At 61.2% G+C, this 12,586-nt stretch overlaps 3 protein-coding genes across 4 annotated transcripts; all 3 read right to left on the reverse strand.

The window, feature by feature from the left end:
* Positions 1 to 390: 390 nt before the first annotated feature.
* Positions 391 to 3,864, reverse strand: RCVRN (recoverin). 2 transcript variants are annotated; one of them, XM_077789880.2, is made up of 4 exons: positions 3,736 to 3,864; positions 2,213 to 2,642; positions 1,018 to 1,129; positions 391 to 562 (listed from the first exon to the last, which is right to left on the reverse strand). In XM_077789880.2, the coding sequence occupies exons 2-4, from the start codon at positions 2,591 to 2,593 to the stop codon at positions 477 to 479; spliced, it is 579 nt and encodes a 192-aa protein (XP_077646006.1). In that variant the 5' UTR covers positions 2,594 to 2,642; positions 3,736 to 3,864; the 3' UTR covers positions 391 to 476. The 2 variants fall into 2 exon arrangements, with proteins under 2 accessions (XP_077646006.1, XP_077646005.1); XM_077789879.2 differs by having other exon boundaries at positions 3,649 to 3,760.
* Positions 2,649 to 4,260, reverse strand: LOC146763981 (uncharacterized). Its single transcript, XM_085565728.1, has 3 exons — positions 4,206 to 4,260; positions 2,976 to 4,011; positions 2,649 to 2,898 (listed from the first exon to the last, which is right to left on the reverse strand). Exons 1-3 carry the CDS (start codon positions 4,258 to 4,260, stop codon positions 2,802 to 2,804), a joined length of 1,188 nt encoding a protein of 395 aa, XP_085421854.1. The 3' UTR covers positions 2,649 to 2,801.
* A 1,767-nt stretch (positions 4,261 to 6,027) lies between these two features.
* Positions 6,028 to 11,861, reverse strand: UBE2S (ubiquitin conjugating enzyme E2 S). Its single transcript, XM_077789887.2, has 5 exons — positions 11,668 to 11,861; positions 10,838 to 10,861; positions 8,980 to 9,127; positions 7,672 to 7,862; positions 6,028 to 6,416 (listed from the first exon to the last, which is right to left on the reverse strand). The coding sequence occupies exons 1-5, from the start codon at positions 11,668 to 11,670 to the stop codon at positions 6,105 to 6,107; spliced, it is 678 nt and encodes a 225-aa protein (XP_077646013.1). The 5' UTR covers positions 11,671 to 11,861; the 3' UTR covers positions 6,028 to 6,104.
* Between the last annotated feature and the right edge of the window lie 725 nt (positions 11,862 to 12,586).

Here is a 12,586-nt window from a genome sequence, read left to right on the forward strand (position 1 = left end):
AAGAAACTACAAAAAAAGCCCCAAAAAACATCCTGAATAACCACCAAAAAAAATCCCTGAAAACCCTCCAAAAAATTCCTGAAAAATAAAAAAAATCCCACCAAAAAATCCCTGAAAACTCCCAAAAAAAAACTTCAGGAAAACAAAACAAAACCCCTGAAAAACCCAATTAAAAAAAAACCCAAAATACCTGAAAAAACCCATTAAAACTACAAAAAATCCCCCAAAAAACACCCTGAATAACCACCAAAAAAAAATTCTGAAAACGCCCCTGAAAACAAAACCAAAAAAAAATACTGAATAACCCAAGGAAAAAAAAACGTGGAAAACCCCCAAAAAAAAAACCCTAAAAAAGCCCCGAAACCCCCCAAAAACCCACCCGAACACGCATTTTTGGGATTCTCTTTATTGCCGCTCTCTCCCTCGCCGGCCCCTCGGGCTTTGGGGATTTTGGTGCATTTTGGGCAGTTTTGGGCTCATTTTTTGGGCTCGTACTGGATCAGGCGCATGATGGCGTCGTTCTTCATCACGCCCTCGATGAACTCGCCCTCGGCGATCTTGTCTGGGGGGGACGGAAATTGGGGAGGGGTCCCCGAAACCCGGGGCTCCCCGAAACCCAGGAGGGGAAATCGGGGCAAATTCCGGGGGTTTGGGGCAAATCTGGGGGGTTTTGGGGTGGTTTGGGTGGCTCAATTTGGGGAGGGGTCCCCAAAACCCGGGGAGGGAATTTGGGGGCAAAATCTGGGGATTTTGGGGAAATTCTGGGGGGATTTGGGGTGGTTGGGGGTGGTTTTTGGGGGTCCTGGGGGGGGATTTTGGGGCTCCCCTGGGTGTTGTTTTTGGGGGTCCCGGGGGATTTTTTGGGGCTGATTTTGGGGCTCCCTGGGTGTTGTTTTGGGGGGTGGTTTTGGGGGTCCCAGGGGGTGGTTTTGGGGCTCCCTGGGTGTTGTTTTGGGGGGTGGTTTTGGGGCTCCCTGGGTGTTGTTTTGGGGGTTTTTGGGGTTTTGGGGTGCGTACCGTTCTCCCCCTTGTTGAAGTAGGCCCAGAGTTTGTCGGCGCGTTTCTGGGGGCTGTTCTCGTCCTCGGGCAGCAGCTTCTGCTCCTCGGCCGGGATCATCTTGAAAATCGCCTGGGGACCCCAAAAAATCCCCCAAATCGGGTCAGGGACCCCAGAACGACACCCAGGACCCCAAAAAATCCCCAAAATCGGGTCAGGGACCCCAGAACGACACCCAGGACCCCAAAAAATCCCCAAAATAGGGTCAGGGACCCCAGAACCCCAAAATCGCCTGGGGACCCCAAAAAATCCCCAAAATGGTGATCAGGGACCCCAGAACGGCACCCAGGACCCCAAAAAATCCCCAAAATCGGGTCAGGGACCACAAAATGGCACTGGGGAGCCAAAAAAATCCCCCAAATCAGGTCAGGGACCCCAGAACAGCCCCGGGGACCCCAAACCGGCCCCGCTCAGCGTGGGGGGAGGGCACTGAGCCGACCCTCCCCCCCCTCCCCCCCCGGGGTTTTTTCCACCCGGGATTGAAAATCCGGGATCAGGGCGGGGGAGGGGCAAAGCCAATTAGCGCCCCTCCCCCACCCCGCGGTAATTGGGGCGGGGGGGAGGGGCTGGGGGGGGGGTCAGAGCCCCTCCCCCGGTTCCGGAGGGAATTCCCGGATCCGGGGGAGCCCCCGGGCAGGGACCCCGAATGTCCCCTGGGGATGAGCCAATCCCGAATATCCCAAATCCTGAATATCCCAAACCCCAAATCCTGAATATCCCAAATATCCCACACCCCAAATCCCGCATTCCTCTGGGGATGAGCCAATCCCGTCATCCCAAACCCCAAATCCATCCTGAAATCCCGAACTTCCTCACCGTGATGATCTCCAGCACCTCGCCCTTGCTGACCTCACCGTTCCTGCACCCCAAATCCCGGATTTCCCCATTCCCAAACCCCAAATCCATCCTAAAATCCCGAATTTCCTCACCGTGATGATCTCCAGCACCTCGCCCTTGCTGACCTCGCCGTTCCTGCACCCCAAATCCCGGATTTCCCCATTCCCAAACCCCAAATCCATCCTAAAATCCCGAATTTCCTCACCGTGATGATCTCCCGCACCTCGCCCTTGCTGACCTCGCCGTTCCTGCACCCCAAATCCCGGATTTCCCCATTCCCAAACCCCAAATCCATCCTAAAATCCCGAATTTCCTCACCGTGATGATCTCCAGCACCTCGCCCTTGCTGACCTCGCCGTTGCGGTCCACGTCGAAGAGCGAGAAGGCCCACTCCAGCTTGAGGTGGGTCTTGCCCGAGGAGGTGAGGTGCAGCGCGATGATGTACTCCCTGAAGTCCAGCGTGCCGTCGTCGTTGGTGTCGAAGCTGCGGAAGACGTGGCGGGCGTAGCCCTGCGGGTCCGAGTTGGGGAAGAAGGTGCCGTAGATCTTCTCGAACTCGGCGCGGCTGATGCGGCCGTCGGGGCACTGCCGCTGGAAGCTCTCGTACCAGCGGCACAGCTCCTCCTCCGAGTAGCGCGTGCTCGTCTTCAGGTCCTCCAGCACCTCCTTGGACAGCGCCCCGCTCTTGGCGTTGCCCATGGCGGCCACGGGGACGGCGAGGAGGAGGAGGAGGAGGAGGAGGAAGAGCCTGGGAGAGAAAAGGGGGAGAGGAGGGTCAAAATGAGGAGGAGGAGGAGGAGGAAGAGCCTGGGAGAGAGAGAGAAAAGGGGGAGAGGAGGAAGGGTCAAAATGAGGAGGAGGAGGAGGAGGAAGAGCCTGGGAGAGAAAAGGGGGAGAGGAGGAAGGGTCAAAATGAGGAGGAGGAGGAGGAGGAGGAGGAAGAGCCTGGGAGAGAAAAGGGGGAGAGGAGGGTCAAAATGAGGAGGAGGAGGAGGAGGAAGAGCCTGGGACAGAGAGAGAAAAGGGGGAGAGGAGGAAGGGTCTGGAGCCCAAAATGGGGAGGAGGAGGAGGAGGAAGAGCCTGGGAGAGAAAAGGGGGAGAGGAGGAAGGGTCAAAATGAGGAGGAGGAGGAGGAAGGTTCTGGGAGGAATGTGCAGGAAGGTTCTAGAGCTCAAAATGAGGAGGAGGAGGAAGAGCCTGGGGAGAAAAAAGGGGGAGAGGAGGAAGGGTCTGGAGCCCAAAATGAGGATGAGGAAGGTTTTTGGTCCTGGAATGTGGAGAAGGAAGGTTCTAGAGCCCAAAATGAGGAGGAGGAGGACAAGCCTGGGAGGGAGAGGAAAGTGTGAGAGGAGGAAGGGTCTGGAACCCAAAATGGGGAGGAGGAGGAAGAGCCTGGGGAGAGAAAAGAGTGAGAGGGCCCAAAATGGGGAGGAGGAGGAGGAGGAGGAGGAAGGTTCTGGGTCCTGGAATGAGGACGAGGAAGGTTCTGGGAGGAATGCGCAGGAAGAGGAAGGTTCTAGAGCCCGAAATGAGGAGGAGGAGAAAGGTTCTGGAACCCAAAATGAGAAGATGAAGGTTTTGGGTCCCAAAATGAGGATGAGGAAGGTTTTGGGTCCTGAAATATGGAGGGCGAAGGTTTTGGGTCCCGAAATGAGGAAGAGGAGGAGGAGGAAGGTCCTGGAATGGGGGGAAAATGAAAGTTTTGGGTCCCAAAATGAGGAGGAGGAGGAGGAGGAAGGTCCTGGCACTCCACCAAACGAGGATGAGGAAGGTCCTGGACCCGTGGAGAGCTGGAGGAAGATCCCGGACAGCCGAAAGCGGAGGAAGATCTCGGACCCACCAAACGAGGATGAGGAAGGTCCCGGACTCAAAACCGAGGCTGAAGGCCCCAAGGAAGGTTCCGGAACCCCGCGAGCGAGGATGAGGAGGGCGAGGAAGGTCCCCGGCCTTACTGGAAGGTTCCGGAGCGCGGCCGGGCTGAGGAGGAGGAGGAGCGGCCGGTGACGAAGGCTCCTCTGCGGGGCCGGCCCCGCTGCCGCCTTTATCGGGGGATTTCGGGGGGATTTTGGGGGGATTTGGGGGGATTTTGGGGGGGAGGGGATGAAGGTGATCCCGGCTTAGCGCGGCCACGCGGGGAGGGGGAGGGGCGGCCCCACCCCCACCCCTCCCCCAAAAATGCCCCGAATGAGCCCAAAAATTCCCTCCCCGCGCGCCCCTCCCCCCACCCCTAACCCCCCCAAAATCCCCCCCGGGGCTCGCCCCTCCCCCCCCACTCCGAGACCCCCCAAATTCCCCTCCCCCCCCCGGCACGTGCCTCCCCTCCCCCCCCGCGCGGCAGATGGCGCTGGGGGAGGGGCGGCGTCATTAAAGCCTCATTAACGTCGGGGCTAATTAATCACGGGGGGAGGGGCGCTTGTGTAAGGAGAGGGAGGGGAGAGGGGGAGGGGAGTCCAGGTGAGCCCCCGGCCCACACAGGTGAGCCCAGGTACCACCCAGGTGAGCCCAGATCCTGCCCAGGTGTGCCCAGGTGAGGGCTGGGCCTGCCCAGGTGTGCCCAGGTACCACCCAGGGACTGCCCAGATGAGTTCAGGTTTGTCCAGATGTGCCCAGGTGACCCCTGGGTCCCTCCCAGGTGTGCCCGGGTCCTGCCCAGGTGAATTCTGGGACTGCCCAGGTGTGCCCAACTCCCTCCCAGGTACCCCCAGCTGTTCCCAGCTGTGCCCAGGTGAGCTCTGGTCCTGCTCAGGTGCGCCCAGGTGTGCCCAGCTGCGCTCAAGTCCCTCCCAAGTGTGCCCAGGTGACCCCTGGGTCCCTCCAGATGTGCCCAGATCCTGCCCAGGTGAGCCCAGGTGAATTCTGGGACTGCCCAGGTGAGCTCAGGTCTGTCCAGATGTGCCCAGGTGACCCCTGGGTCCCTCCCAGGTGTGCCCAGATCCCGTCCAGGTGCCCCCAGGGGAGCTCTGGTCCCGCTCAGGTGTGCCCAGGTGTGCCCAGGTGTGCTCAGGTGTGCCCAGGTGCCCCCAGGTGTGCCCAGGTGCCCCCGCCACGCCGGCGCTCTGTACAAAACCAGGCCTTTAATGGGTTTTTTTTGGGGCTTTTCCCGCATAACTTAAAATAACTTAGAGCGGGGGAGGGGCGCCCCCAAATCCCCCCAAAATCCCCTCCCCCCCCCCCCCAAAAACCAGCGCCAACGGGACACCGCGGCCCTCCCCTCCCCCACCCCCCAAAATGGGTCTGGGGGGTCAAAGGGGCTCTGGGGACCCCCAAAATGGGGCTGGGGGCGCCCGAGGAACCCCAAAATGAGTCTGGGGGGTCAAAGGGATTTTGGGGTTTGGGTCTGAGGGGTCAAAGGGGTCTTGGAGTTCCCAAAATGAGTCTGGGGTGGTTTAGGGACCCCCAGAATGAGTCTGGGGGCATCAGGACCCCCTGAATGGGCTCTGAGGGAGGGCTGGGACCCCCCCAGGATGTCCCAGCCCGAATTGGGTCTGGGGTCCCAGAGCCCCCCCCCGATCCCGAATTGGGTCTGGGGTCTCAGAGCCGCCCTGATACTGAATTGGGTCTGGGGTCCCAGAGCCCCCTGATCCCGAATTGGGTCTGGGGTCTCAGACCCTCCCACCCCTCAGAATCAGGTCTGGGGTCTCAGAGCCCCCCAATCCCGAATTGGGTCTGGGGTCTCAGACCCTCCCACCCCTCAGAATCAGGTCTGGGGTCCCAGAGCCCCCCCAATCCCGAATTGGGTCTGGGGTCTCAGACCCTCCCACCCCTCAGAATTGGGTCTGGGGTCCCAGAGCCCCCCGATCCCGATTTGGGTCTGGGGTCCCAGAGCCCCCCGATCCCGAATTGGGTCTGGGGTCCCAGAGCCCCCCAATCCCAAATCAGGTCTGGGGTCCCAGAGCCCCCCAATCCCAAATCAGGTCTGGGGTCCCAGAGCCCCCCGATCCCAAATTGGGTCTGGGGTCTCAGACCCTCCCACCCCTCAGAATCAGGTCTGGGGTCCCAGAGCCCCCCAATCCCAAATCAGGTCTGAGGTCCCAGAGCCGCCCCGATCCCGAATTGGGTCTGGGGTCCCAGAGCCCCCCAATCCCAAATCAGGTCTGGGGTCCCAGAGCCCCCCGATCCCGAATTGGGTCTGGGGTCTCAGACCCTCCCACCCCTCAGAATTGGGTCTGGGGTCCCAGAGCCCCCCGATCCCGAATCGGGTCTGGGGTCTCAGAGCCGCCGCAGCGCCCGTTTCTTGTCGCCGCCCGCCCCTTTCTTCTTGGGGGCGGGCTTGCGGTCGCCGGCGTGTTTCTTGGGGAGGGGTCCGTCGGGCGGGGCGGGCGGCGGCGCCGAGGGCCCGGGGGGCGGCCGGGGGTCCGGGCGGGGGTCCGGGCGGGGGTCCGGGCGGGGGTCCCGCGCGTGGATCTCGGTCAGCAGCCGCGCGCGGGCGGCGAAGCGCTCGAAGTCCTCGAGCAGCAGCCGCGCCGCCTCCTCGTTCAGCGCCGACTCGGGGTTGGGCTGGATCAGCAGGCACTTGATGGTCTGGGGGCGCCAAGGTGGGCAGGGGGCCGGGTAAGCCCCCTCCCCAAAACGGCCCAAAATCCGGGAAAGCCTGACATTGCTGCCCCAAAATGGCCCAAATTTGAGCCTTTCCCGCCCCAATTTAACCCCTGAAATTACTGAGCCCGCTGCGGCCGCACAGTGCTCCCCAGTATGTCCCAGTTCCCTCCCAGTTCCCTCCAGTCCCTCCCCAGTCCCTTCCAGTCTATCCCAGTTCCCTCCAGTTCCTCCCAGTCCCTTCCAGTCTATCCCAGTTCCCTCCCAGTCCCTCCCCAGTTCCCTCCAGTCCCTCCCCAGTTCCTCCCAGTCTATCCCAGTCCCTCCCAGTCCCCTCCAGTTCCTCCCAGTCTATCCCAGTCCCTCCCAGTCCCCTCCAGTTCCTCCCCAGTTCCTCCCAGTCCCTTCCAGTCTATCCCAGTTCCCTCCCAGTCCCTCCCCAGTCCCTCCCAGTCCCCCCCAGTCCCTCCCAGTCCCTTCCAGTCTATCCCAGTTCCCTCCCAGTCCCTCCCAGTCCCTCCCAGTCCCTTCCAGTCTATCCCAGTTCCCTCCCAGTCCCTCCCCAGTCCCTCCCAGTCCCCCCCAGTCCCTCCCAGTCCCTTCCAGTCTATCCCAGTTCCCTCCCAGTCCCTCCCCAGTCCCTCCCAGTCCCCCCCAGTCCCTCCCCAGTTCCTCCCAGTCCCTTCCAGTCTATCCCAGTTCCCTCCCAGTCCCTCCCCAGTCTCTCCCAGTTCCCCCCAGTCCCCCCAAGTCCCTCCCAGTGCTCCCAGTCCCACCAGCAGCACGTGCCGCAGCCCCAGCTCGGCGCTCCAGTACCTCCCAGTCCCTCCCCAGTTCCTCCCCAGTCCCCCCCAGTCCTTCCCAGTCCCTCCCAGTCCCTCCAGTTCCCTCCCAGTCCCCCCCAATCCCCTCCCCAGTCCCTCCCAGTGCTCCCAGTCCCTCCCAGTGCTCCCAGTCCCACCAGCAGCACGTGCCGCAGCCCCAGCTCGGCGCTCCAGTCCCTCCCCAGTCCCTCCCAGTCCCTCCCAGTCCCTCCCCAGTCCCTCCCAGTTCCTCCCCAGTCCCTCCCAGTCCCTCCCAATCCCCCCCCAGTCCCCCCCAGTCTCTCCCAGTCCCTCCCAGTGCTCCCAGTCCCACCAGCAGCACGTGCCGCAGCCCCAGCTCGGCGCTCCAGTCCCCCCCAGTCCCTCCCCAGTCCCCCCCAGTCCCTCCCAGTCCCTCCCAGTGCTCCCAGTCCCACCAGCAGCACGTGCCGCAGCCCCAGCTCGGCGCTCCAGTCCCTCTTGAGGACGTTGACGCAGATTTCGCCGCTGGGCCCCACGTTGGGGTGGAAGATTTTGGTCAGGAAAAATCCCTTGGGGGGCGCGGCCGGGAAGTCCTTGCCCAGCACCAGCTTCATGCGGAACAGCCCCCCCGCGTACGGGGTGCCCTCTGGAACCCCAAAAAACCCAAAAACGGGGGGTCAGGGACCCCAGAAACCACCCCAGAAACCCCCACAGCCCCCCCGCGTACGGGGTGCCCTCTGGAACCCCAAAAAAACCCAAAAACGGGGGGTCAGGGACCCCAAAAACCCACAAAACCACCCCAAAAACCCCCACAGCCCCCCGTGTACGGGGTGCCCTCTAAAAACCCAAAAAAACCCAAAAACGGGGGGTCAGGGACCCCAAAAACCCACAAAACCAGCCCAGAAACCCCCACAGCCCCCCCGCGTACGGGGTGCCCTCTGGAACCCCAAAAAAACCCAAAACGGGGGGTCAGGGACCCCAAAAACCCACCCCAAAACCCCTTCCCACATCCCACCATGACTTGGGGATCCCCCTGGGATTTGGGGCTCCCCCCCAGGGTTTCGGGGTCCCCCAAAGTTTCAGGACCCCCCAGGATTTGGGGACCCCCTGTTTTTGGGGTGCCCTTACCCGGCCCCTCGATGGCCACCTGCAGGTCGCTCAGGGGTGATTCCCCCCAGGATTCTCCCCAGGATTTCAGGGATCCCCCCAGGATTTCAGAGACCCCCCCAGGGTTTCAGGACCCCCCAGGATTTTGGGGACCCCCTGTTTTTGGGGTGCTCACCCGGCCCCTCGATGGCCACCTGCAGGTCGCTCAGGGATGATTCCCCCCAGGGTTTCAGTGATCCCCCCAGGGTTTCAGTGATCCCCCCAGGATTTCAGGATCCCCCCAGGGTTTCAGGGACCCCCCCAGGGTTTCAGGACCCCCCAGGATTTTGGGGACCCCCTGTTTCGGGGTGCTCACCCGGCCCCTCGATGGCCACCTGCAGGTCGCTCAGGGATGATTCCCCCCAGGATTTCAGTGATCCCCCCAGGATTTCAGGGATCCCCCCAGGGTTTCAGGGATCCCCCCAGGGTTTCAGGACCCCCCAGGATTTTGGGGACCCCCGTTTTCGGGGTGCTCACCTGGCCCCTCGATGGCCACCTGCAGGTCGCTCAGGGATGATTCCCCCCAGGACTTTGGGGATCCCCCAGGGTTTCAGGGATCCCCCCAGGGTTCCCGGGACCCCCCAGGATTTGGGGACCCCCGTTTTCGGGGTGCTCACCCGGCCCCTCGATGGCCACCTGCAGGTCGCTCAGGTCCTGCTCGTTGGGGAACAGCCGGATGCCGTCGGGGGGGTCGGCGCTCAGCAGCGCCACCTCGCGGCACAGCAGCCGCAGCGCCTGCGGCGGCAGGTTCTCGGCCTCGGGGGTCTGGGGGAGATTTGGGGGGTCAGGGGCACCCCAAAAACCCAAAACTGGGGTACCCCAGACCCAGATAACCCTGGGGGAGAAGGTTCTCGGCCTCGGGGGTCTGGGGGCAAAAACGGGGGTCAGGGGCACCCCAAAAACCCAAAATTGGGGTACCCCAGACCCTGATAACCCTGTGGTGGGCAGGTTCTCGGCCTCGGGAGTCTGGGGGAGATTTGGGGGTCAGGGGCACCCCAAAAACCCAAAATTGGGGTACCCCAGACCCAGATAACCCTGGGGGAGAAGGTTCTCAGCCTCGGGGGTCTGGGGGAGATTTGGGGGGTCAGGGGCACCCCAAAAACCCAAAATTGGGGTGACCCAGACCCAGATAACCCTGGGGGAGAAGGTTCTCGGCCTCGGGGGTCTGGGGGAGATTTGGGGGTCAGGGGCACCCCAAAAACCCAAAATTGGGGTGACCCAGACCCTGATAACCCTGGGGGAGAAGGTTCTCGGCCTCGGGGGTCTGGGGGAGATTTGGGGGTCAGGGGCACCCCAAAAACTGGGGGAGCACCCCCAGAATGGAGCAGAGGGGAAGTGGAGAGAAGGCAGGGAGAGATTTGCAGAAAACGGCCCAAAAATGGGAGATGGAACCCTCCCAGAGGGTTAAAACCAGCTGGGAAAGGGTTAAAAAGGGAAAGGGATCCCCAAAATCTGGGATTTACCCACGGGGGGAGACCCCAAGGTCACCCCCTTGCTACTAAATCTGAGCAGGAAGAAAAAAGTGACAATCGGGGAAAATCACCCAAAAATGAGAGTGAACCCTCCTGAAATGTTTAAATTCACCTGGGAATGGTTAAAAAGGGAAAAGGATCCCCAAAATCTGGGGTTAGTTTCCTGCTAGGAATTAAAAAGTGCCAAAATCGGGGGAAAATCACCCAAAAATGAGAGAGTGAATCCCCTGAAAAGCTAAATTCACCTGGGAATGGTTAAAAAGGGAAAAGGATCCCAAAACCTGGGTTCGCTTCCTGCTAGGAATTAAAAAGTGCCAAAATCGGGGGAAACTCACCCAAAATGAGAGACTGAACCCCCTGAAATGTTAAATTCACCTTGAAATGGTTAAAAAGGGAAAAGGATCCCAAAATCGGGGATTTCCCTGGGAGGGGAAACCCAAAATCATCTCCTTCCTGCTAGGAATTAAAAGTGCCAAAACTGGGTGAAAATCACCCAAAAATGAGAAAGTGAACCCCCCTGAAATGCTAAATTCACCTGGGAATGGTTAAAAAGGGAAAAGGATACCCAAAATCTGGAGTTCACTTCCTGCTAGGAATTAACGAGTGCCAAAATCAGGGGAAAATCACCCAAAACTGAGACTGAGCCCCCTGAAATGTTAAATTCACCTGGAAATGGTTAAAAAGGGAAAAGGATCCCAAAATCGGGGATTTCCCTGGGAGGGGAAACCCAAAATCATCTCCTTCCTGCTAGGAATCAAAAGTGCCAAAACTGGGTGAAAATCACCCAAAAATGAGAGAGTGAATCCCCTGAAATGCTAAATTCACCTGGGAATGGTTAAAAAGGAAAAGGATACCCAAAATCTGGAGTTCACTTCCTGCTAGCAATTAAGAAGTGCCAAAAACGGGGGAAAATCACCCAAAACTGAGACTGAGCCCCCTGAAATGTTAAATTCACCTAGAAATGGTTAAAAAGGGAAAAGGATCCCCAAAATCGGGGACTCACCTGCCAAGCGCCGCCTCGGGGCTCCTGGGGAGGCAAAAATTTGGGGTGAATTTGGGGTGGGGAGACCTCAAAAAGCCCCAAATTCCCACTAATCCCCCCCAAAAATCCCTCAGCAGCTCCCCCAAACTCAGAGCGCCCCAAATCCTCCCCAAAACTCCCAAAATTTCCCCAAAATTCAACCCAAACACACAGTGCCCCAAAACTCCCAACGTTTACCCCAAAACCTCCCCAAATCCCCCAAGTTTCGCCTCCAAACTCCCTCAATTCGCCCCAAATCGACAGAAAATCCCCCAAATTCCTTCAAAGCTCCACAAACTTCACCCAAATCCCCTAAAAATCCCTCAGAACTCCCCAAATCCCCTCAGGATCCCAAAATCTCCTCAAATCCCCCCAAAACCCACCCAGGACCCCCAAACCCCCTCAAATCCCACAAAAATCCCCTCAGGATTCTAAAATCTTCTCAGGAGCCCCAAAATCCCCTCAAATCCCCTCAAATCCTCTCAGGACCCCCCCAAACTCCTTCAAATTCCCCCAAAATCCCCTCAAATTCCTCAAAGATCCTTTCAGGACCCCCCAAATCCCCTCAGGACCCCCAAACTCCCTCAAAAAATCCCCTCAGCACCGCCAAAATGCTCTCAGGACGCCCCAAATTCCCTGAAATGCGCCCAGGATCCCCTCAGGACCCCCAGGATCTCCTCAGGACCCCCAAGCCGCCTCAAATGCCCCAGAAATCCCCTCGAGCGCCCCAGCCCCCCTCGGGACTCCCGGAATTTTCTGCAATCCCACAGAAATCCCTCAGGACGCCCCGCGCCGCCCCGGGCCTCCCTCACCATGGCGCCGGGCTGGGCCCCGGCCGCGCGGGGCTGGCCCCGAGGGGGCAGCGGCTCCCAGGCGGTTCCTCCCGGTCCGGAGCGGGGTCCCGGGGCGCGGGGCTGACCCCTCGGGCAGGGGGGAGGCCGGGGGGCGCCCCCTGTCCCCTCCCCCGGCAGCGCGCTCCCACCTCCGGCGCCGCCGCCCGCCCGCCGCGCTGAGGGGGCCGCTCCGCCGCGCCGCCGCCTTTATAACCTCGGCCGCGCGCGGCCCCCGCCCGCCGCGCGGCGCGACCAATCAGCGCCGCGCGGCGCGCGGGGCGGCCAATGGGGAGCGAGGGAGAAGGCGGGCAGTGCGCGCTGATTGGCGGAGCCGCGAGGGGGGAAGGAGCAGGGGGCGGGGCCCGGGCGCGTTGTTTGCGCCGTAACGGTCGGCGGAAAGGGGCGGGGCCGCCGGTTTGAACGGCGGGGATTGGCGGGCACGCCGACCAATGGGAAGTGGGGATCCGGCCGCGGGGCGGGACTTCCGGGAGGCGGGGCTCGGCGTTATTGGCAGGCGGAGCGGCCAATCAGAGCGCGGCGTTTGAGGGGGACGAGAAAATCCCCCCAAAATCCCCCCAACAAGCCCCGCCCCCTCCCCAAAGCCCCGCCCCCCCAATTTTCCCCAAAATCCCCCGAAATGGCCCCAAAAGCGAGGCGGGGGGGGCAGGAAACGTCACTTTATTCCCTCCCCCCCCCGGGGCGGGGGCGGGGCGGGGGGCGGGGCTCTAAGGCACGTGGGGGTCACGGGGAGGTCACGGGGTCACGGGGGGGTCACGGGGGGGTCACGGGGTCATCCCCTCCCCCCCTATGGCTTCGGTGCGGGCGTGACGTCATCGGGGAGGGGCGGGGTTTGCGGATGTGTGACGTCATCAGCGGGCCCAGCCCACCGTGACGTCAT

This window comes from Lonchura striata, chromosome 37 (genome assembly GCF_050655825.1).
Source record: "Lonchura striata isolate lonStrDom1 chromosome 37, ASM5065582v1, whole genome shotgun sequence".
NCBI lineage: Eukaryota > Metazoa > Chordata > Aves > Passeriformes > Estrildidae > Lonchura > Lonchura striata.

Excerpts from the sequence above, each read along its gene's own strand:
- LOC146763981 (XM_085565728.1), bottom strand. The coding sequence starts at position 4,260 with ATGACGCCGCCCCTCCCCCAGCGCCATCTGCCGCGCGGGGGGGGAGGG. Across the intron at positions 4,012-4,205 it reads CGGGGGGGGAGGGGAGGCAC|CCGGGATCACCTTCATCCCC; the intron begins GTGCCGGGGGGG and ends GGCCGCGCTAAG. Across the intron at positions 2,899-2,975 it reads CTCCCCCTTTTCTCTCCCAG|GCTCTTCCTCCTCCTCCTCC; the intron begins GCTCTTCCTCCT and ends TCTCTGTCCCAG.
- RCVRN (XM_077789880.2), bottom strand. The coding sequence starts at position 2,593 with ATGGGCAACGCCAAGAGCGGGGCGCTGTCCAAGGAGGTGCTGGAGGAC. Across the intron at positions 1,130-2,212 it reads AGGTGCTGGAGATCATCACG|GCGATTTTCAAGATGATCCC; the intron begins GTGAGGAAATTC and ends TGGGGTCCCCAG. Across the intron at positions 563-1,017 it reads CTTCAACAAGGGGGAGAACG|ACAAGATCGCCGAGGGCGAG; the intron begins GTACGCACCCCA and ends CGTCCCCCCCAG.
- UBE2S (XM_077789887.2), bottom strand. Across the intron at positions 9,128-10,837 it reads CCCGAGGCGGCGCTTGGCAG|ACCCCCGAGGCCGAGAACCT; the intron begins GTGAGTCCCCGA and ends AATCTCCCCCAG. Across the intron at positions 6,417-7,671 it reads GGCTGCGGCACGTGCTGCTG|ACCATCAAGTGCCTGCTGAT; the intron begins GTGGGACTGGGA and ends TGGCGCCCCCAG.